This window comes from Typopeltis vanoorti, chromosome 1, assembly GCF_054136105.1.
Source record: "Typopeltis vanoorti isolate ZY-2024b chromosome 1, IOZ_Tvanoo_1.0, whole genome shotgun sequence".
Lineage (NCBI taxonomy): Eukaryota > Metazoa > Arthropoda > Arachnida > Uropygi > Thelyphonidae > Typopeltis > Typopeltis vanoorti.
In genome coordinates this window covers 79,395,444-79,419,818 of record NC_143549.1, presented here as the reverse complement: position 1 = coordinate 79,419,818, position 24,375 = coordinate 79,395,444, and the positions used below count along the sequence as shown (strand labels likewise).

The 24,375-nt window shown below is 33.3% G+C and overlaps 1 protein-coding gene across 2 annotated transcripts in view; it reads left to right on the top strand.

Moving 5' to 3' along the window:
- Positions 1-1,510: 1,510 nt before the first annotated feature.
- The window catches only part of LOC150110124 (constitutive coactivator of PPAR-gamma-like protein 1 homolog), a 299,942-nt gene continuing 277,077 nt past the window's right edge, over positions 1,511-24,375 (top strand). For both annotated transcript variants that reach the window (XM_090397994.1, XM_090397986.1), the window contains exon 1: positions 1,511-2,286. In XM_090397994.1, the coding sequence (XP_090254120.1) occupies positions 1,639-2,286 (648 nt within the window). In that variant the 5' untranslated portion in view covers positions 1,511-1,638. The remainder of the gene's footprint in view (positions 2,287-24,375) is intronic.

Here is a 24,375-nt window from a genome sequence, read left to right as displayed (position 1 = left end):
TAATTATAGCAAGAAGTAAAGATGAACTCCAAAAATCAATATATGCCTTACTCATTAGTGCAAAAAAAAAAAAAATAGAATGCAAATAGCAACAGCCAAAGCAAAAATCATGGCTTTTAAAGGACCATTTCCAGTTAGAAGTAAAATAATGAGTGAAAATAAAATTTTAGAACAAATTAACCGCTTCAAATACCTTGGTTGTGCTATATTATATACAAAAGAAGCTGACATTGACATCAAAATTTGAAATGGTTTTAAGATATGAATGATCAATAATATTTTCAAATGTAATTAATTTCAAAGCATACAAGAATAAGAGGTTATAAACTTTTAGCAAGACCTTCTCTACTGCACAGAAATGAATAATGGACCATAAAAACTGCAGAAGAAAAATAATAGAAATTGAAGAAATTAAGTTCCTCTGAAGGAACTCTGGCTATACTATACTCTCTGTGACACAAGATGTAGCACAGAAATACGTAAAGAATTAAAAATAGACTCAGTACTGGGCAAAGTATATGAATGCCAAAAGAAGTGGATTGAACATATCGCAAAAATGGACAGTTTAAGAAAAAGACATCATCATCCCTGAATGGATGATGATGATATATTCACGGATTCTTTGCTATTGACTACCTGCCTATACTAATCATTTTTATTTTTATCAAAGTTTCGTATGTTGGCAGTGATAACGTTGAATAGCTGTTCTGCATCATGGCATATTTAAAAAGAAGAGTTAAAATAATCGCATATACATATAGAAGATTTATGATCACTTGTTCACTGTGCGATATGTTCCGCAGATTAAGTAACTATGTGTATTTCCGAATTAAAAAAAAAAAAAAAAATCCGCAAATAAGTGCCTTTTTAATCCGATGCCAACATACATGGTTCTTATTTTGCGTGCTTTACTAGATGGAATATACAAGTTTGTGAATGGCAAGAGCACTATGGTGTAAAATAAAAAAAATTGAGATATTGTTAATCAATACTGTATTATAAATCACATCCATTTGATAACAGTGGCAATGATCCAGAACAATGTGCATTTCCAGACCACTAGTGACCTGAGATATATCAAAAAGAGTATACATGTACGAATGCTGCACAATACATAAATGGGGTTTGTCTCTGTGTGTGTGTGTGTGTGTGTGTGTGTGTGTGATTCACAAGACAGAAACCATCTAGTAAATAAGTATTTACTTGGTCGATTTTTTTCTGTTATGTAATATAATAATATTATTATGAAAAATATTTTCAAAACATTTCTTACATGGTGGATTTCAACTTGATTAGCCTGTTACTGTTTTGTAAACAAGATAATGATTACGAACACGAGCACTAAGTGTTGAAAAACCAATCGATGTTTTGTTTGCTAATTATTTAAACTGTTATTTATATTTTTACTGAATGATTTTTTATATATCGCCATATCAGTGCTCGTGTTGCCGATTGCAATCTTGTGGGAGTAGCCCATGACGCATGCGCTAATCGCCATGTTAACTAATCATGCACATGGTAAGAGTGTTGGGAAGGCGAGTTTTTGTTATTTTTTTTGTGCTAAAAATGCGTATTGTCCCTAAATTTTAACATTTTTATGTTTTTAACCTTGTTATAAACGTTGTGTATCGGGATAAAATGGCCATACAGACTTTACAAAACTTTATTGAGGCAAATTGTCCTGGTGCTTGTGTGCCGGTGGACTTGCTCAAAATTGCCCGTAGTGTGTCTGTTCGTCGTGATATAGGAGGAAGAGTAAATTTTAGACAACAGTATTATTATAGTAATCGATTGTGCCTCGTAGTTGATGGTGAATGTTGTTTAGATAGATTATATGGAGGTTACTATTCGGATTGGGTATGTGGGGGACAGTGGAATCGTATGGTTCAGTTTTTGTCCGTACTGATTCAGACCATCCAAAATAACAACATTGAACTGGCTGTTTTCTTTAATGGCGGACTGGAATCCCAGCGCATGAATGAATGGCTCAAGCAGCAGCAATCGGATAGAAAGAAAATGAGCCAAGTTCTGAAACATGTTGAAACTAAGGCAACACCACCACCCAAAGTTTGGTGGATACCCCCTGTTTGTTTGCGCACATGCCTAAGAATGGCCCTTCGTCACCTTAATGTCACTGTTGTTTGCACTATGGACGATCATCATCAGGAGGTCATTGCCTTCTGTCGAGAGAATAATTTTCATGGTCTTATGGCAGAAGATGCCGAATATGCAATATTTGATCCCCCAAGGTATTTTTCATCCGAGCAGCTAAAATTAACTTATAAGGTAAGCATGGTTTCTTTTCTAATTTAACTTTGATCAGTCGTGTTTCTGGTAATTGCAAAACCAATATTTTGGAGTATTGTGTATGTGTGTTATTCAAATATCCAATGTCATAATATCTACACAAAATTATCCTTTTTTGTTATTATTTAAGAATTCTTATCCTCTCACTAATCAACATGGATACTGAAAATTTAGTAATTCTTTAGTAATATTGCAACAGTTTTTCACATAGTTGTTTGATTATTAAATCGTGCCAAATTGGTAAACATATATAGTTTAGTAAGCAATATATAGGTAAGTTTTTGAAGGGGATTGGGGATTTTATTTTCAACAGGTTTACTTTTTCACTTCATAAGAGATAATTGACATCATGAGTCATAAAATATAGTAATTTTAAGAGCATCATTGAAAGCACCAGAAATTTCGATAGCTTTTGAGGTGGAATCAGTAATTTTTGTTTCAGTTCTCAATAACCACATGTAAGAGCCATTCTGTATTAAAATACAGATGACAAATGCATGTTCTAATGAATTTACTCGTAGCATATTTGACTTACGCAATTAAGTTCTGCGTCTGTATCGAAGTCTTATGTAATAATGATATTATACCTTTAAATCGATAATATTACGTTTTCGAGTATCTGAAACTTTATTAAGCTTTCCTCCCTTTTAATTTATATGGTGGGAGACTGATAAAATAATAGTTAAATCATAATAGTGTTGTACTTCTCATTGATAAATGCTAACTACAGTTATCTGTTACATGTTATACCCTAAATGGACATACAAGCAGCATAATAAAATTCAGTGTTTTAATATGCACTTCGCATCCATGGTAACTGAAAATTTTGAGAACCAAAAATTTTAATGTGATATACACTGGAGTCAACAGAGACCAAAGAGCACAAGCAGGAGTCATAATTTGGATTCATAACTCCCTTTCAAAACAGTTAAAACATTATAAACTAGGGAATGAAAGAATAATAGAAGCTAGAATAAAAATAGATAGAGACTATTTAACAATAATTGGTTTATATGCCCCAGAAGAAGGAAGAGAACAGGATAATATTGATTTTTATAATCAAGTGCAAAACATATATAGTAAAATAAATAAAAATTATTACATAATTTTAGCAGGAGACTTAAATGCAAGAATTGGAGACACGAAAATTGATAATAAAATAGGAATACATGGAGAACATACTCTAAACAGGAATGGTAAAAAATTGATTGAACTAGTAGTTTATAATAACCTAAAAATAATGAATTCCTTCTATAAACATAAAGACATACATACATATACTTGGGCAGCAAGAGGATGGAAATCAATATTAGATTACTTTATATTAAATGAAAAGACATCAAAATTTTCACTAGATGTTAGAGTTCACAGAGGATATGAAATAAGCAGTGACCACTTCCTTGTTAAAATAAAATTAAGATTACCACTTAAATGGCTACAAGTAACAAGAACAGAAAGAAAAATTGAAACATTTGTTTATAAAACTAGACTATTGAAGGACACAAATGTACAATGGCTATATGAACAAAGAATTAACCAATATCTAGATAAAATAAAACAAAATGAAGAAATAGAATGGCTTAATATAAAAACAATACTAAATGCAGCAGCAAATGAAAGCTTAGGAAAGACCAAAAAATTCAATAAAAGGAAAAAACTGAAGATCTGGGATGATACAGTCAAAGAAATAATCAAAAAGAAAAAAGAAGCCTATCACAAATGGTTAAGCAGTAAAAGATTAGAAGATGAAATAGAATATAAAAGAATAAGAGCCATAGCTGAGAAAAGACATAGAGAATCATGGAACAAATTTGTTTCTAATTTAAAGCATGATTTATATAAAATAAGACCCAATGTATATAAGATTTTGAAACACTTAAATGCAGATACCAAAGAAAACATAAAATTAAACACCAAATTCAAATTAGAAGAATTTCTAAATTACTACACAGAGAATTATGGACAGACAAATATTTTAAAAAAGACAACTGGTAAACAATTAATGAAAATGAAATAACTAAAGAAGAATTAGAAATCAGCCTGAAAGAAACAAGAAATGGAAAATCACCTGGAGAAGATAAGCTAGGTTCAGAACTATATAAATACACAGCAACAAGATTCAAAGAAAGACACTTATTATTTTTAAATAAAATTTATTCAACTGGTAACTCCCCCCCCCCCCCCCCAATAGAATGGAAAAAAGCAATTGTGATTCCTATCTTTAAAAAAGATAATAGAGGTGACCCTAAAAACTATAGAGGTATCAGTATACTAAATTCCTGTTACAAAATATATATCAGAATCTTAAATAGCAAACTAATGGAATATTCCGAAAACTTTATTTTAGAAGTACAGAATGGATTTAGAAAAGGACGATCATTTATAGACCCTGCTTTTTGCCTAAAATTAATAATAGAGAAAAGAAGAGAATACAATTTAGAAACACATATTGAATTTATTGACTTTGAAAAGGCATTTCACAAAGTTAAAAGAAACATATTATTTAGCATATTAAATGGAAGACAAATACATAATAATATCCTAAAAGCTATCACAAGTATATATGAAAATAATCAAATACAAATAAGATTAAATCACGAGCTATCATATACGAGAGAGATAAACCAAGGAGTCGGACAGGGATGTCCCCTCTCAGCAACTCTTTTTAATATCTACTTAAATGGAATAATAATAAAATGGAGTAAAAATTTACATCAAGGAATTAAACTTTTTCCTACAGTAAACTTAAACACTCTCCTCTTTGCCGACGACCAAATAATAATTACAAATTCTGAAGATAACTTACAGAAAGCTATTTTAGATCTAAATGAGATATCCAAAGATTATGGTATGATAATATCAACAGAAAAATCAAAAACTATGACCTTTAAAGGACAAGATCCAGCAATAACTAAAATAGTAATAGATAACAAGATCTTAGAACAGGTGAATTCATTTAACTACCTAGGATGTATGATCACATATGAAAATGAAAAAGACGTAAACGTAAAAATTGCAAAATATTTAAAAATAACAGGTGTAATTAACTCTATATTTAAACCAAACCTAGTTCAAAAACAAACCAGACTAAAAGTATACAATACATTAGCCCTACCGGTCTTAATGTATGGAAGCGAAATCTGGACAATAAAACAAAAGACAAACAAAGATTAACAACAACAGAAATGAAGTTTATGAAATAAACTGCAAAGTATACCCAATTTCAGTGGTGTTCAACCTTTTTTACTACGCGAGCTACTTTTCTATAAAAAGTTATTTGGCAATCTACTCTCTTATATATAAGTTATTTTGCAATCTACTCTCTTATATATAAGTTATTTTGCAATCTACTCTCTAATATAGATAAAGTTCCCCCAACCTTATATCTGATTACGCACAAATAAACAAGTAAAAATAAAGAACTAAAAAAACTTTATTTGTGTATTTAAATATTTATTTATCACTTAATTATTTTAATACAGCAAAAAAAAATTAATATATTGGAATAAAATATTTATTCCTCTATTTTGGAAAACCTAAGTTAGAAAAAATAACAGATTGATTACAAACTCGCAAGTTACAGAAAATGCTATCCCATCCCAATGGCTTTAACAGGCCTTTTAAGGCCCACAACCTTCCAAGCATGCTTGGATTTCGTAACCGAAATACGAGGATAGAATGGTCATTCCTATACCTCAATACAGGAAATGCTGGTTGATTTAAAAAGAAAAAAGAAAAAGTTAATGCGAAATTTGGCATTGTTTGGACCTCGCAATATTTTCGTAGTCAAGTTGGTATGAAGAAGTGGCCAATCGCAGACAATCATCCAAATGATCATTTGTAATTTGGTTTCTTAATTAATTTTTTTTTGGTGGTCATATTTGAAAAAGCGGATTCTGACAAGTATGTCAATCTGAAACATGACAGAATTTTTCACGCAATATCAGTTAATATTGGGAATGTTTCATGTGCATATTTCCAAATAACTTCATTATTTATTGATTTTAAATGTAAACTATTGTGAATGTTTATTATCTCGAGTTCTACTTCAGCTTGGTTTATATCAAACAGCCCACTAATTTTATTTGAAATTTCTGTGATTTTCAGTTTTCTTGAAATGGATTATTGATAAAAGATACAATCATTTCAGTTTTATTAAAATCTTTTAATCTTGAATTTATTTCTTCCTCAACTAATTCTATTTCACGAATAAATTCTTTTAAATCATAGCGAAGCATTTCTTGATTTTGTTCAAAAATTTTTAATAAATATGAGAGATGTATTAATTTGCAGTCATTTATATTTTTCTTTAATAAAAGTAAGTATTGTTGGAAAGTTTTTATTGAACTTAACTTGTCAATTAAATTTTTATCTCAACCTTGTAATTCTAAATTTAAATTGCTTAATTTCGTACAGAAATCTACTAAAAATGATAAGTGTAACAGCCATCTTTTATCACTCAATTGTGGATGAATATCTCCTTTTTCATCAAGAAAATTTTTTATATCGTTAATTAATACAAGAAATCTTTCTAAAAATTGACTTTTGCTGAGCCAGCGAACATTATTGTACAACAAGTTCCCTATCATCATCTGCCTGTAATTTAAATAACCGCCGTTGCAGGGCTTTTCCTCGAACAGAATTTACAATTTTAAATATAATATCCAAAACATCTCTTGTGTTTAATCTTTTACTATACAGTACTTGTTAGGGAATAATACAGTGGTACATTAAAACATCTGGATATTTGTCATCGATTTTACATAATGAAATGAAGCCTGATTTATTACCTATCATTGCAGGAGCACCATCAGTAGTAATAGACACAGGTTTAAAAAGTGGAAGTTTGTGTTGTTTCACAAATTCATCAAATGCTGAAAAAATGTCTTCTCCCCTAGACCTTCCCAATAATGGTATAATTTTCAAAAGTTCTTTACTTGAATAATCTTGAAATACCATTAACTGAGCAATGAGTGAATAAATACCATTAACTGAGCAATATCAGTGAAGTCGTTTGATTCATGAAATTGTAATGAAAACACATCACACTGGTGAATGTCTGACATTAACCTTGCCTGGAAACTTTTCTCTGGCAATTGGAACTCTTCCTTTCTGCAATTTTTAACCTTGTCTGAGGCCTAGAAGTATTCTCTCTCTCTCTCTTTCTGTAACGACGTCTCAAACCGAGAAGCTCCTTTCTAGAAGCGGGAAACTCCTCTCTCAAGCAATGTGAATCCTGGCAGTCTCTTTGATAACAACTCAGGACAGGCGGCCTCCTCTCTGACAGCAATTCTAGAACCGGGACTCCCTTCTGCTTGCTTTATTCGCTTTTTATTAGGCCTCCTCTGAGACCTCGCATGAAGTTTGGCAACCCCCAAAGAATCAGTATGAGTCTTTTATCTTAAGTTTCAAGTTCGGCATGCCTTTTGTTCTCCTCGGCTTTCTTTTGATTGTAAGTTGCTGGCTATCGGAATTTTGTTTGAACTCTTTCTGACGGACTTCGAAGATGTTTACACTTAGAGCCTGCAAGCCTTTCTCATACATACAAGTTTCAATAACAATCTTTCTAATGCAACTATGTACAGCTTTGGTGACAAAAACATTGCCTTTGTTTTTAGCACTCTAACATATTCTTATTAAAGCAGTATATACAGTTAGCTTCAAAAGAGTTATTTACAAAAACATCTAACACAAACTATACCGAGACAAGCAAAGTTTATTTTTTTACAATATTCACATGGGACCTTAACCTAAGTAAAAAATCGATGTAATGTGCTTTGGAATATTTAATATTTAAGCTACAATTGAGTTTTTACACTTTGCTTATAATCGTATTCACTCGCCTCGCATTTGACTTCCACTGGTCCAAATTAATTCATTTACCCAGACTTATAAGAAAATTACTGATTTGACAATTTTAACGAAAAATAATACAAAATAATGATAAATAAAATATTATGTTTTCAGTTTTAATTAAATTTGTAAGTAAGGAGGAATACACAAGTGATTGACCAATAATCACTCCACGATCGACGGGGTGAACACCCCTGCCCTATTTGATCACAAAAGAAATGAAGAAATTATGAAAGAATTAACCAAGAACCAGTAATAGAAAAAATTAAAAAATATAAACATAAATGGATGGAACACGTTCAAAGAATGAAAACAGAAAGATTACCAAAACAAGCCTTAAAGTACAAGCCATTAGGAAAAAGAAAACCAGGACGTCCTCTTAAACGATTCAACATTGACTTCTACGGCTGGAACAGGCCATGCTAGGCCTAAATCCTTGATACGAATGATGATGAGCCATCGTAACTTGGAAGTATATATACGTCCTAGGGTGATCACATTACTTTAACTTGTCCTTGGTTCTTTTCTAGGCACCATATTCATGAAAATATTCTGAGCTTAAGAGGACCACTAATAAATGAATAACCCATGAATTTTTTTTTTTTTTTAGAAGTAACTACTAAATTTGTAAATTTATGTTATGGCAAGTAGCTTGGCAACCTGATTGGTTGGCTGAATGATAAGGGTAGCTTCGTTTTTTGACCAGCTCTGGATTCAAATCACACTATGGGAATGGATGCTCTGTGAATCTCTTTAAGTAGTAGATGAATTTCATTGCCTAGTGTAAGGTTACCATTCTGTTTATTGGAAACCTGAAATAGCTTGAATAAAAGTTCTATGTTTGCTTTCTGGAGTATCTAACATTTAGATACCAATACTAATGTATTATTGGCTGCCTTTCACAGGTGATTTTACATTAAAAATGATAGGGTGGTCAATCCTCTCTATAGTCTGCTGTGCATGTTAATCGCATGCACTTTCTGGTTTGTTTGTCTTTCTTGAGGGTTGAAGACTCCAAGTTTCTGAGAGGGGAAAAAACTGTGAACTGTCACATTCATACAAGAATAGCTAACTCGCCTTCAGTTGAAAAGTCTTTACAAAGTTTCTTTTGTTTCTATTCTAGACATGAATTGAACTTGTCTTTTCCATCAGGAAAACATGATCATTATTGACTAAGGTGATAATCCCATATATATTAAGGCTGACTTTAAAAAAATAAATAAAATAAAGTAGAGCTCTATTTTGATTGGCTGTTTTTCATTTAAACAATCACTATTACCTCCAGAAATTTGAATTTATTAACAAGCTGACAGTAGGTTAAATTGGTGCATTGATTTTTTTTAGATGCAAAATTATCTTTGAGTAATCTTAGCTAGAGAAGTACTAATAATTTACTAGTCTATTTGGCTAAGTGGTTAGCATATCCAACCAATAGGCAGCAGATTTGAAACCTACCATGGTCATAGTTGTTTTTGATTATCTTGAGGTGGGGAATGAATTTCATTGCCTGAGGTGAGACTGCTGTCTCATTTATTGGAAGCTGAAGTGGCTTGAACAAGTTCCATGTTTGTTTTCTAGAGCAGGATTTCCAGATTATGTAAAAATAAAAGCACAAAAAATATAAAATTAACAAAAATAGAATAAAAAAATAAGCATGGTATGTAATATTCATTTGGAATAAAAATATTTTCTTTATTTTGTCTCTGAAAAATCTTTCCTTGATTTATATATAACTGTTTATAAAAAAAAGTGTGTGTGTGTGTGTGTGTGTGTGTGTGTGTGTGTATATATATATTTTATAATGCTGCTTTAGTAACTTAGGCTAGGTTTGATTTGATTTCAGTTTATGTAATATTTTTAACGAATTATCCCACGATACTTTAGTTATAAGTACATATATTAAATATTAAAATGTACGATACTTAAACATAAAAATAATGAATATTATTTAACAATATAGTCCTAATATGCTGAATTGAATTTTATATTTTATTTTATACTTTATAAATATTTTAAAACACAACAATGATCCTTGATAAAATTTATCAATAGAATTCAGTTTTGGTCCATGCTAGACATTTTATATTTTGGTGCTAAATTCCTGTTGTACTTTTAGAATTCTTTATTATACAAAACTTCTGTGATATATAACGAATTTTCACAAATGACTTATTTATGACCATTAACTTTTCATTGCATTTTTGTATCTTCACTGTTAGTAATAGTATAAATAAATTGATTCACTAATTATTAATTATAGTGGCATCTCTGTCTTTATGTCAAAGGGTTTAAATTGTTATAAAAAACAACATAGGAGAGATTATAATATATAGAGTGATAAGTTTAAAAGACACCTAATGTTTTTTTGTTTTTTTTTTTTGTTTGTTTTGGACGGGGGGGGGGGTTTGATTTCATTACGTTATGTATTAACATCATAATTAAGTGAATACACTTATTTGCATTCAGTTAATATATAATCACTTTTCAGTTGGGAAATTTTTCTCTGCTATTTGCTGTAGAGTTTTATTTCTAAGGTCGATGGTTATTTTAATAATTTGTTTTCTATGTCTACAGTACTGTTTTAAGAAATTTTCAATTTAACTTATCCATGCACATGCACATGTTGAAATATTACTTTTTCTCTCCTGTCCATGAAAAATTGCAATCCTATAATGCATCAGTGCCACAGGTGGGTGGGCTAAGTAATGTTTTTATATATATATTTGTATTTTTTTAAATTTAATTTTATGTAGTCTGGAAATTCTGTGCTAGAGACCAAACATTGAAATTTTTTTAAACCACTTAAGGCTTCCAGTAAGCGGGATGTTATCTTAAACTGGATGATGAAATCTTCAACCTAAAGACGATCACAAACATCCTTTGCTTATGGCAGGGTGCAAACCCATGGCCTATTGGCTGAGGAGTTGGTATGTTAACCACTCAGCCATCCAGGCTGAGTTGTTTTGTTTTTTTTTTGTGATTTTTTTTTTATTTTTTTTAAATTATTTTCAGTATAATGATTTGACACATGGAAGGTCACAAGGTGCCATGTGCAAGAAAGAGATTAAGAAGTAGCTGTTTCTTAAAAAGTTAGGAGTTGTACTCATTGAAAAAAATCAGCCGGTGAAGATTACAATATATAGAGTGATAAGTTTAAAAGACACCTAATTTTTTTTGTTTTGTTTTGGATGGGGGTGTTGTTTTTGATTATTTAATTTTTTTTTTTTGCTATAATAGAAACAGTATAGAAAAGTGAACCTTCTTTCATGACATCTTTCACATTATAAGCATTGTACACCATATTCTGTGTTAAAATTATAAACTGATTATTTTCATTTATCTCTTTCTCTCTCATACGATCATTTATGTGTTATCAAGTATATTGCAACTGCATCTGAGAATAGGAGTAGATCAATTCATGCATTTCCCTGTTCTACATAGTATGTTAAGTTGTGCATAGTATGTTTATAAATGCCGAAATAAAGGTTCACATTTTACTCAGGTGAAGAATAAATTGTCTGCAGTGTTGAGCAGATGTAACTGTGTGCATAATATCTACTACATTCGGTGCCTCTTCTACATATCAAACACACGATGTATCCTGACATGCATATCTTAATTTTCTGCAGGGATAATTTCCTGTTTTTCTTATTGCAAAAATAATTCAGTTGTAATAAAATAATGTTCAGAAAGAATGCAGCAATAATTTTTAAACTATTAATTTTCAAAACTCCTCATTTAAAAAAAAAAAATCGTAAAATTCATAACTGTAAACTTTGCTCAAGAAACCATATATGAACTTTTTCATGCCACTTCCAACCTCCAGTAAGCTGAGTGGTAGTCTCACTTACTGATCTCATTATCTTTTAAGTTTAAACCAGGCTGAATTATTATTATTATTGTACAGCCACCTCCATGGAGTCCTAACACCTATCATGGGGGAGACAAACTATAAACACAATATCTATCATACCTCTTCTTGAAACCATCAACAGACAAAGCACAACTGACTCTGGCTACTCATTCCATTCATTCATCACCCTCCAAATGAAAAATCTAGTCCTCCTGCCCTTGCTAACCATAATCTTACCCAAACTTGTAGGGATGACCTCTTGTCCTGATGAACTAGACCTGAGCACAGTAATCCAGATGTGTTCGTATCAAGGCTTTATAAAGAGAAATAACTCCCTTGTCTCTGCTTGTTAGTGTTCTTCAATAACCAAGTAATCCTGTGTAATTCCTTAACAACTTTATCAATATGCTTTTTAAACTTCAACTCTCTCTCTCTCTCTCTGCTACTACTACTCCCAAATTCCTGGCTTCATCAATTGTTTCCTGGAATACAGTTCCCTCAATGTGATACACAGTTTGTAGCCAGCAAAGGTTGGTTGATTGGTAGCGCCTCTGTTACAAATGGCTCACACAAAAAGTTAAGCAAGTTTGAACATGGTTAGTAGTTGGACGGGATAAATTGTTCAATGCTGTTGGCAGTCTTTGGACTCCCTGTAGGTGTCACATAATAATAATAATAATCTTTGTATACCAAGATACAAAAGCCTATTTAAATCACACTGTAAGCTCTCCACATTACCTTAACTATTATTCTACCTAATTTTTGCATCATCAGCAAAGAACTAACTATTTCATTTCAGATTATTTCCTATATTGTTAATGTACAAATTAAACAGTAGTGGTCCAAGCACAAAATCCTATGGCACACTACTAGCCTTCTGGATTCTGCTCCTCCATATACTGATGTTTGGTATCTGTCCATCAGCCACCCTTTTATCCATATTATGAGTTCTGTATCCATCCACATTTGTTGCAGCTTTCATAACAGTTCCATGTGGTATCCTGTGAGTGCCTTTGCAAAATCCAGCAGTATCATTGTGTAGCCATTCCTTTTATCCAACTCTGTCACTATTATAAAAAGTTAGTAGATTACTTTGGGATGCCCTACCCTTCACATAGCTGTGCTGCACCTCATATGATATCATTTTCTTATCTGTCCATTCCTAAATTATCTTTTTGACCAACTTTTCCGGTACTTTTACCACCACTCCTGAAATACTGATTGGTATATAATTTGCTACCACTGACTTAAATCCTCGTTTTTGCAAAGGAATTATTTTGCTCTCCTTCCACTCTCTTGGGACTTTGCCAGAGCTGAGAAAATAAACAGCGTAGTCAAAGGCATCGCCAGTTCTCCTGCAGATTCTTTTTAAATGCAAGCAGATATACTATCCAATCTCACAGCTGGATTTGCATTCAGATTCTGCAATATCCTAATTACCTTTAATTCATCAACTTCTGTTCCCACATCAGTTTCCTTCACTTCTGCCATCACTTGGATGCTACATCATTGCAAAATGGTCACTTAGTAGCTCTACTAAATTTCATCTGCTTCTGTTACCTCTTTACCATCTGTACTAATTTCAGTTATCTTCCATAGTCATTCTTCCTTCTACTTGCAACATAACAAAAAATTTGGAATTTTCTTTTGCCTCTTCAGCTAATTTCTTCTCATAATCTGATTTTGACTTCCTTACCATACTGGTCACCCTTTCTTGCCTGATCCTTGTACTATTCATGAGTTAGCTGATCACCTTTCTCCTTGTATACCCTCCACAACATTTTCTTTTTTTGCAGCTCATACTTAATGATACTAGAACTACTCCTAACATCTAACTCCTACCCAATTTATCCTCTTGACCTTGGGTATACAGTGTCATATTGCTTCCTCCAGATATCTGCTGACTATTCCCCCATGCACTGTAAACATCCTTCCCTTGCAGATCTTTATGCCATGGCACTGCCTTCTAAGTGTATCATAATCACCTGCCTTGTAGTTTTATGTAGAGGTATATGTAGTTTCACATATACCTCTTTTTGCATGTTAATTTTCACATGTTTTGCTATCTAACAAGTCAAGTCCACTTGAATTAAATTCTTAAAATTAGGAGCAGAACTTAAGTCATAGACTGGAGATTATCATTTTTGATTTTGCTCTCCAAAATAGAGGACATAATAATGATATCCATTATAATTTCATTTATGAGAGTAATGATTAATAACAGTAGTCTTGGAAAATTGTAATGATGAAGCTAACACACCAAAGGAGCTATCATTCATGAAGCCAAGTTGCTGAAAGAGATTGTCATCTAGAGCTTAATCTTATCTACAAATCAAACATTATAAATTGGGTTTTTTTTTTTTTTTTTACCTACCTAGCAAAAAGATTTCTTTTTAATTCTTATGAACTGATTACTGCAATGTTGTTATTGTTGCTTAGTCACCCAACCGGCCATGACATTGTATAGACTTTAAGGTTACTATGGATGCGAAGTGCATATTAAAATTGTAATACCATTGATATTTCATTGAAATATATAATGGATACTAAGTGTGTGAGGAGTGTGTATTTTATCCATATGGCCGGTTGTGTAATTAAAGCATGTGAAGTTCTTGCCTTGAATTTACTAACTGTTATGGAATATGAAAAATTTAAATCATTCTTAAAAGGTCATTCCTAATTCCAGTTTGAATTTAAAGGAAAAATAAATGACAATATAATTAAATTATGTGGCTATGATTCATGAAATTGTATATCATAAGTTTGTGTTCATCAGTGATTCTAACACTGGTAGGAATATCTTATGAGTGTACCATACATCACCTCTATCTTTAACTCTTGGTGGATTTCGATAAAATTTGATATGCATCTTTTTTTTTTTTTTTGCAAATTCTTGTTTGGTTTTTGGTTTGGACAACTTCATCAATTTTCTATCGAGACTAATTATATGAAATGCCTGTTTTTAATTTGTTGGACTGCTTACTTTCTGCTAGCATTATATCAATGATAAAACATGCAAAGGTGTGTCAATTTCAGCTGTGGATGAAAATTAGTGTGCTTAAAATTACACATCTTGTTTACTGAATTTACCCTTTATGTAATTACATTTCAATTTGAAATATATCTATTTTTCATCAGCATCATTTCCTAATATGTACCCTCAAGGGATGTTCAGGCTACATGATTAAGTTTACATTATTAATAATCCTCTACCAACAATTTTTCTCCAAATTAGTCTATTACTTGTCAGCACTCCAATATTGTCATATCTGTTTTGCTCTTCTAAGGCACTTCTTACTGAATCAGTCTGCCTAAACCTTCGTCTTCCTCTAGGTCTTTTTCCTTTTTCACATTCTGTTTAAGTGACCATACTGCCTTAGATTAGTTCCTGCTCACACATTCTTGAATGCCAACAAGTTCTTCCCCTAATTTTTCTGAGAACTCTCATATCTGTTATCTCTAATCTTTGATCATGTGCTTTATTTCTAACCAAACCCTCAGATCCATAACTTAAAACTGGATCGAACGCTGTTTTGTATACTGCTAGTTTAGTGTTTTGGCTAATTTCTCTCTTATTCAATAATAATTTATTCAGCTGGCTCCCCACCATATCAACTTTGCTTATATTGTTTATTTCCAGATTTAACTTCCCATCTTCACTAAAAAACTGTGCTTAAACAGCTGAAATATTTTACTTCTTCTATAGGCTCTCCATTGAAAATATAGTTGAAGTTTTTAATGTTATTGCCTATTTTCATAGTTTGTCTTTTTATTGCTGATTTTCATGCCAAATTTGTTATGCAGATCTAAACAACAGAGTAGGAAGTGGAATTCACTTCTTACTTTGCTGTTTAGATTAGGTTAGAAGCACCAGTTGGTTCCCTATATTTTAGAGTGGCAACCCTGCATAGGAATAGCCACTATTTCCACTACTCTGCATGGGGGGCGGGGGGTAAAACCCAAACCACACTCTCCATTTGTGCCTCCCAGGAAATGCTGGATTGCTACCAGTAGATGAAAGGAATAAGAGATACAGAAAAATCATGTAATGCAACCTCCATTCCTTTTTCTCAAAAAGAAGTTATGAAGCCTCTCAGTGAAAGCCCACAGGCTGAAGCAGGAAGACTCAAAACATCAACTCTGGAAAAACCCACTGTACAATGCCCATACCCTCTTGAATTCTGGAAAATTTCATGAACTTTGCATCTCAGCAGAGTTGGCAAATCTTGATGCAGTCTGCATTTAAGAACACAAGTGGAGAACAGATTTTGAATGGAACAAAGTCACATCAAGCTGCAAAAAATGGACTGTTATCTATACATCAGACAAATCTGGTAATGGAGGAATTGAAATTCTAGTTAGCAAAAGGATTTATAGTTGCATCTCATCTATCTCCAAGAGAATAATGGCCATAACTTTAAAACTCAAGGCCCCAAAACAACAGTAATCTGTACCTATGCACCTACTGAGACTTCAGATAAAGACTCCAAAATTGCTCTCTACAATCAACTCACAGACTTTCTCTACACTGTCTCAACATACAGTTTCCACTCATAGGTGATTTTAATGCACAAATAGGATCAGATGTTTCAGGAATCACAAAAAATATACAATGCTTTATGTACCACAATACAACAAATGAAAATGGATATCTTCTAGCTGAACCATGCAACATTCATAATCTTTTCAATCTGCAGAGCAAATTTCCACACAAACCTGGAAGAAAATGGATCTGGGAACATCCAAATGGAACAAGATCACAAATTGATCATATTTTAATGAATGAAAAGTGGGTGAGATCAGCTCAGAATTGCAGCCTTACAATAGTGTAGAACTAAGTTCTAATAATAGAATATTAACTATACATATAAAACTTCATCTCAGCACTTTTAAAACTAAAACAAGAATAACAAATGAATATCACAGGAGTGACCTAACTCTTCCTACTATACACACTCAGACACTCAGTATAAAAAAGTGCTATAACACAAACTAATGGAATGTTTGATACTACAAGAACAATCCGTGAGATAACAGCAAAAACTTTGGTTCCTAAGACTTCATAATCTCAAAGGAAATGGGTAATACACACCACTGAAGAATTGGTAAAGAATGCAATGACATTAAGCAGCAGTACAGGAATCAGAGGATGCACAATCTACATATTCAGTTAAAAGAACTAGATGAAAAAAAGCTGAAAATGATTTCCAGTATCTTGGTTCCTACATTAATACTCTAACTCACATAGTATAAAAAAAAACACAGAGCTCTTTAGTTCCATAAAAGTTTAACTAATATTTGGAAATCCAGTCTCATCATCACAAATACCAAAATTCGTCTGTACAAAACCACCAGTCAAGCCATATTTACGTATGGTGCCCAGACATGGAACATCACTACTCAATGAGCAGTTAATATCATCAATACCTTTGTGACAGTTGCCTTCGAATATTACTAGGATGGCAAGATCACATTCCCAATACTGCCGTTCTTGAAGAAAGCCAGCAAAGACCCCTAATAGAAACAATGGAAACAATTAAAAAAAAATGATTGAAATGGTTGGGACACCAACTTAGACATCCACCTTCACCTACATTCAGTGTTCTTGCTCTCTACAGACCAGCTAATGGACAGAGAGAGAGAGACCAGGAAATCAGTGTTGGCAATATATAAGCAAACTCCTTTTTAAAGATGAGGCCCATGACCCATCCAACATTTATTATTTGCCACAAAACACAGTAACCTGGCTCACTTTCATCTAATAGACTAACTCCATGAGTTTTTTTTTTGCCATATGAATATTTCTGTATATAATTCCCTATTCATACATGAATAAATGATGACAACCCTGCATAAGATAAGCAGTTTGAATTCCAGATGATTGGGGTAAAGATCTCATAAAAGATTCCTATGTATAAAAGGAAATAAAATGGTATGTGAGAATTAGAAAAATTTCCCACTGAGTGTACCTGGTAAAATTCATGCAACATACTTGAACAGGTTAAGAAAAACTGAAGAAGACGTTTGCAAAACACATTGATAAATAATTTAAGCATAATGGAAATATAACAAGGATTGGTATTTAATTGTTGTACATATGGAAAAGGCACATGATAAGGTTTAACTATTATAAACACCAAAAATCAAAGCAAGGGTGGTTTTGCTCCCATTGAAAATAAAGAAGCCTCGTAAACCTATTATTACATTAGATACTAAGGTTAAAATTAATAAATTTAGCATTGAGGTATATTTAAGACCGGTGTGCCGGTTACAGAGAAATATGCAGAGAAAAGAAATGACTGTTTACCATTCAACATTCTAGCTTTTTTTCAGTTACATAGCTGACATAACGAAATAATTAAGTTACAGTTATGTACATATAAGGTTGCTTAAAATATCATCCTTAAGTATGCAGGTGGGGAGCAGTAATGTGGTATATGGCAAAATTCACTATGTAATGGCGGTCTGGAACCTAACCTGTCATGTGACCAGGATAATCTTGTATTAATTTATTAATCTCATTAACAAATAGTTCATTTTACTTCTCATGAAACATAATCTGCTGTGGATTGAAGAATAATAATAGATATTTGAATATAAAAGGGCAGTGAAGCTTGTATTATACTGGAACCCTTTTAGATAGACAGTCTTGTAGTGGCTAAAATACATAAAATACTAACCCCTCCCTTTGTATATACAAAGGGAATCAGTATTCATATATACATATACTGTATATGTATATATGAATACATGTGTCTTATGTATACATATTAATTTTGTCTTCTTATATATCTAAAAGAAAAAGAACGAATTATTATAATATGATGAAACATGCTGGTTAAAAACTTCACAAGAAAGAACAGTTTATTGGTTACAGCAAACTGTTCTTTCTGTGATTATATCAGTTGCTTTAATATCATTTTTGTTCTAGGTATTTATCAGAACTTTCCAGACCCCCCCCCTCCCATTGTATAAATTGTTTAATACAATTGAGGATAACAATTTCTCAAACTTTCTGGAACAGAATAATTCACTGACATGAATTGGAAACTGTTTAACAACTGCTCTACTAAATAATCCCAGAATTAGACACAAATTGACAGTTTTTCTCAACATCTTCAATGGAAAGAAGTTTACAGAACACCTATTACATATGTATTGCATATGCATAGGCATTTTTATTTTGAAGAAATTCCTCCACCTTAGCCTTTCTTCTAAATATGCAGTCTTTATCCTTCTCCAGAATACAAACTTTCACCATTGTAGCTTCTGGGGCTAGAAGATCCTATAGCTTGTCTTATTTTGGCAAAATGGGAAGATCAGTTAAAAATCATATTTCAAAACATCAAGCCTTTTTCAGCTTATCAAACCCCATAAATCTGGTCTGGCTTAACATGGAATTGACAGCAGTAACCTGTGGGATAATCATATACTCGTGCATTGCTATAATTATAAATATAATCATTTATTCAAAGAAAGTACTGAAGTCGTAATATATTCACCTAACTTAAATTGTAATCAATTGCCTTTGTTTTCCAAAAGTTTACAAAATTATCCTCAACATATTAAATAATTTATGTACATGTTCCATTATGACGCATTTCCATATGTTCCACATGACACATTTGGTTCATAGTTCATTTGTATTATTAAAATTTATATTATTCTTCAACCCACTGATGCTTTTTCAGATCTAAAAAACAGGCCTTTTTTTTTTAGTCTTGTCTAACTTTTGGAGGCTGTGAAAGAGTAGTCACTCTCCACCCTTATCCAGTCAGACATCTACTAACTCAGGAACCAGTTGAGCAAAGACTTAAAAAAAGTTCCTCTAGTCTGATGTAAGTCAACATTTAAAATTGAAAGAGGTCCTGAAAAATGGTTCGATGTAAAAATCAGATCTATTGCAAGAGTGCACATTGTGTCCATTGTTATTCATCATCTATATGAATCACGTTATGAAGAAAAGTGGCATTAGTATTAAACTGATATCAAATTTGAAGATATTCAACTCAGCTCTTTACTTTTTCCATACATTATTACAGGTATTCCTTGCTTAATGCGGCAAAATTAATTGCGGCAATCCCTTGATATACACGGCTAGAGTTTTGATTAATGTGCCTTTAACCCTGCAGAACTGGCAGCTGATCTGACAGATACATGCAAAATGTTTAATATAAATATTCTTACACAATTCAGTGTATAGCTTGGAGGTCATGAGTAGCTGTGTCTTCATATGTCACGAGTGATATTACACACTCTTTTTTGCTGTCAGTTTGGTTTTACACACGTTATGTAAAGGTTTGTGATATTTGACAGTAAATTGTATCTGAGAGATACCGCGACCTCCGATGTCAATATAGTATGGTTTAGTTGTTGTTGTTTTTTTATTCCTTTTTCAATAATTTCTAGATTGTAACTGAAAATGAATAAACCATCATGTATTACTGAAATAGAGAGCAAAAGGCTTATTCATACATCTCCTCTAGGAGATGTACTTTACATTATGGAAAATACTAACGAAAGTGATCTGGAGCTTACTCCACCTTTACTACGAGTTGCCCGTAAGGTTGCTTATGCATAAATCCACCGAAACTTTTAGTTTCTATATATTCGGCACGAAACTCTTGTAGTTTCTATATTCGACTATGAAATAATATTGGATTCAATATCCACTTAATTTGTACCATCATGTATTATATTTGCAGTGTTTTTTCTTTGTTTTTATTGCTTGTTTGCCGAGGCCTTCAGAGTCATTTTACTTGTTGTTATAGAATTTATACTGATAAGAAAAAAACTAAAACTGTTCAAACGACTCTTGATAATTTCTTTTGATAAAAAAAAATTGCAGTAAGTAATGTAGTACAAGTATTTATTAAACATTTACTTTGCATTCGTTTTTTATCTTTCCTAAAAGAGTACCAAATAAAATGAATTATTAATACAGTAATCGAGCATGAACAAATTGTAATTTTTACCATTGATTATTAGATTTGATTAACGCGATTTTGATATACGTGGTAACATTGAGGGATACCTGTATTATTATAATCTGTGGAATAAGCACTCATCATGGCAACATACTTATCATATTGAACATACCTTAGTCACTGACTCTTAGCATTCTGCTCAATCATCACTCTCTGTGTGTGTAAAAATCCAACTCACTCCTCTTCACATCAGCCTTATATAATTTACTGGAACAACCTCTCATTTCTTTTCTCACCCACTTTCCACTCAATGTACCATATTTACTCCAATATAATTGTCCTCGTGTAATCTTGGACCCCTGATTTTACTTTACGAAAAAAGAAATTTTAAAATTTTACCTTGCACATGAAAAATGTTTAAAACTTTAAGAAATAGATAGTGAATGTTGTTATGGCAGTTTCAGATATTTTGGAATTCAGTTGAAGAAAATCAGTATTTCAACTCAACAGTCGTCGGCTTGTCTTTGTTGTTGAGTCACACGATCTTTTGTTAATACTGCACCAATCATATGCATATGAGAAACTATCCCTCATGTGGAATAGTTTCCGAGGACACTTAGGACCTGAAATAGTAAAACACCTTTCGGATGTGAGGACTGATGTGGCTATTATTCCTGGTGATCTTACACCTTTTCTACAGCAGATGTATCTGTCAACAAACCATTCAAGGACTACATATGAAAATTCTACATGGAGTGGATGGCAACTGGCAACTGTTTAATTTTTGTCTTGAACTGCTTTGCCACATTTTGTTAGGATTTAGACAGAATTGGGTGTTTGCAGGTGTATGGAATGAAGGCCTCCATTCCAGTATTATTATTATTATTACGGGCAACTCCAGGAAGTCCTTAGACTCATCGAGGGAGGCCCCAAATCATGTTCATCACAACTATTTGACATTCATACAGTATCTATCATACCTCGCCTTAAACTCATTCACTGTCGCAGCATCCACCACAGACTCTGGCAGCCCATTCCACTCATTCACCACTCTAAAAGTAAAGCACACAGCTCTAACACCCCTTACTAACTACACTTTTGCCCAGTTTCCATGGATGTCCCCTAGTCCTCCCACAACAGCCCTGTTTTCAAAAATATCTTCTGAATTAATTTTATAGAAACCCTTCAGTAATTTGAATGTCATATCTCCCCTTCTCCGTCTATCAACCAATTTTTGCAACCCACAAATCCTCAACCTGTTCTCATAAGGTTCATTCCACAGACCTGCTATCATCTTGGTCACTCGCCTCTGGATCCTCTCCACCTCCTCCCCATCAAGAAGAAACCTAGGTGACCAAATCTGGGCACAGTAATCGAGGTGGGGTCTTATCGAGGCTTGATACAGAGGAACAATAACCTGCTTGTCAATGTATTCTTCAGCAACCAAGTGATTTGATGAGCTGATTTGGCCAATTTTGCAATATTCCCCCTAAACTTCAACTCCTTATTCACCAGCACTCCTAAATATTGTGCCTCATCAATTTCCTGGAGTACAGTTCCACCAATGTAGTAAACTGTTGCTAATCTTTTCACCCCATAATGTATAACCTTACATTTTGCCACGTTAAATTGATATCCATTCTCCTTAGCCCAGACCTCCAATCTATCCAAATCATCCTGCAAAATTTTGACATCATCTGCATTCACTATTGCCCTACCCAACTTTGCATCATCCGCAAACAAACAAACTGTTCCTCTCAGATCCTTTCCCATATCATTAATGAACAAATTAAACAGCAGTGGTCCAAGAACAGATCCTTGTGGCACACCACTAGTCACAGGCCGTCTTGTGGACTCTACTCCTGAATAAACCACTTTCTGATATCTCTCCATCAACCACCCTCCTATCCATCTCACCAACCTTATATCCATCTCCATATGCTGCAATTTACTGATTAGAATTCCATGTGTTATCCTGTCAAAGGCCTTAGCAAAGTCCAGTAGAATCACTGTAAACCCATTACCCTTATCCAGTTCAGCCGTCACTGTGTTATAAAATGTGAGCAGGTTACTAAGGCATGATCTACCCTTCACAACACCATGTTGTCCCCCATACAATATCCCATTTTCATCTATCCAATCCTGTATTCTTTTCTTGACTAATTTCTCTAAGACCTTGACAACGATTCCTGATATGCTGATCGGCCGGTAATTTTCAACAGCAGTCTTGGAACCTCCTTTATGCAGTGGAACTATTTTCCTCTCTTTCCACCCCCTTTGGACTGACACAGACCCGAGGCTCAAATTAAACAAAATGGTCAAGGGCACTGACAATTCTTTAGCCGCTTCACATACGACACAAGCTGGTATACCATCCAATCCCACAGTTGTATTGACATTGAGGTTCTGTAATAGACTATTTACCTTTACTTCATTCATCTCAATTCCAGTATAAGCTGTTGGTTCTTCCATTCCTGCAATGTCACCACCTGGATGATATACTCTTGCAAAGTGCTTGCTCGGTAATTCCATTATATCGACTGATTACCTCCCTACCCTCAGCATTTTTTAAAATCATTCTGCCATGAACATTTTTCTGTTTACTTGCAACATATTGAAAAAACTGTTTGAGATTCTCTTTAGCCTGCATGGCCAATTTTCTTTCATTCCGCTTTTGCTTTTCTTACCACCCTTGTTACCATCCTGGCCTGAGCTTTCTACTGTTCCTGCACCTGCTGGTTACCTTTCTCCTTAAATTCCCTCCACAATTGTTTCTTTTTTTGCAGCTCAAGCTTAATAGTGTTATTCATCCATTTAACCCCTACTTGATTTATTATTCAGACTTTTGGTATACAGTCAACCATTACCTCCTGCAAATACTTCGTAACCGCCTCCCATGCACTATCAACATCCAGCCCTTGCAGTTTTACATGCCATGGCACTGAGCCAAGCACAGTCCTAAGCTTGTCATACTTACCAGCCTGGTAATTCCACATGTACCCTGTCTTAATTGTAAATTCCACTCGTTTAGCCACCTCCCAAGTCATGACCTTATGATCACTCTCACCAGTTGGTGGCAACATGGTCATGTTCGTTACAGCCACATTCTCAGATGCAATTACTAGGTCAAGCACTCTCTTCCCCCTAGTATTTTCGACTATATGCTGTCGCAGATAGTTATCCCTTAATAACCGCATAAAATCCAATTCCTTCCTCCCATGTGTCCTCTCCTCTTTCCAGTCAATGTTACCATAATTGAAATCACCCATAATAATTACCCTCCTCCTTCCACTCATTTCTTCTATTTGCCTATGCATACTATCCCCACCATCTATTCCATCACCTGGTCTATAGCAGCACCCAATTGTATATTTTGTTCTGCTAGACTCTATCTCACACCAAATAGCCTCAAATATCCTCTTTTCTCTATCCTGC